The sequence below is a fragment of the Alligator sinensis genome, unplaced genomic scaffold (genome assembly GCF_000455745.1).
Source record: "Alligator sinensis unplaced genomic scaffold, ASM45574v1 scaffold269_1, whole genome shotgun sequence".
Lineage (NCBI taxonomy): Eukaryota > Metazoa > Chordata > Crocodylia > Alligatoridae > Alligator > Alligator sinensis.
Window position 1 is genome coordinate 939,245 of NW_005842048.1, and position 1,031 is coordinate 940,275.

Consider the following 1,031-nt stretch of genomic DNA (forward strand, 5'->3'; position numbering starts at 1 on the left):
CCAAAAAGCAAACACAGCTCCTCATTATTAGTAAGTATTAAAACTATTTAAATTTGGAAAATATGTTATGGCTTCTGTAGCAAAATGAATTCAGACTATATTTTATGTTGAAAATCTGTTAAAAGGCTCATATTAGGGATAATTGGCTCTTTCACAAGTCAAATCTCTTTTTAGCATGACTATTTTCATAAGCATTTGTAATGTTTCTACTTGTGTAATCCCTAATGCACAAAAAAAATTAGTTTAAGGTTTGAGGTTCCTACCTTTTAGTTAGGCATTTATTAGAGACATAACACTGCATTATGTAGCTTCAAACAAGTGGTTATTAGTGTTTCAGTGCGTTCAACTAAATTTGTAGTTGATACAAAACCCTTGTCACAGAATTTTGATTTTGCAGTTTATTACTGATGGCTCTTCTCTGCGTTCAGTGGTTTCTTACATTGTGGGCTATGTTATTTTCTGCAAAAAAAGTATCAATAGGTCTGACTCCCTGTGAAATACTTCAATACAACCTTATTTTTAAATATAGAGGAACGTATACATTCTATGATCTTCTCTGGAGATTATCTGATAGCAATGTTATAAAACAGTTCCTTTCACATATTCAGCCAGCCCATTCACTGTGTCATTAATATTGGATAGCTAATGACAATGAAAGTGCTGCTCTGGGAAGTAAACAGTGACAACTAAATAAAAAAAGAGCATGTACATTTTACAGTAACACATCGATTTCTTTGGATAGGTAATAGTTTTTTACATTTCTGACCTATAGAATATTAAAGAAAAACACTGAACTTTTAATTGGGATAGATTGATTATTTGTGCAATTAAAAAGTTCCATTAAATGCTAATAGATAGTAAATTATTTAGTCTGTTCAGAGTAGTGTTTAATAAGAGGTTGTTTTGATTATTGGACTACTTATCACAAAGGTTGTTTTTATTCTTCTATATAAGTCTCTCCTACAGTTAACATCTCTCTTTGAAAATATGGTCTATTTTGTTAATCTTTTCAATGAAATCTCCACTTCAGC

The 1,031-nt window shown here is 30.7% G+C and overlaps 1 protein-coding gene across 1 annotated transcript in view; it reads left to right on the top strand.

Annotated features, from left to right (window-relative positions):
• Nucleotides 1-1,031, top strand: part of DNAJC10 (DnaJ heat shock protein family (Hsp40) member C10) — a 28,668-nt gene that overhangs the window by 21,096 nt on the left and 6,541 nt on the right. The window contains 2 exon segments of the mRNA XM_006022854.3: nt 1-9; nt 11-30. The exon segment at nt 1-9 is cut by the window's left edge and continues 129 nt beyond it. Coding sequence (XP_006022916.1) covers nt 1-9; nt 11-30 — 29 coding nt within the window.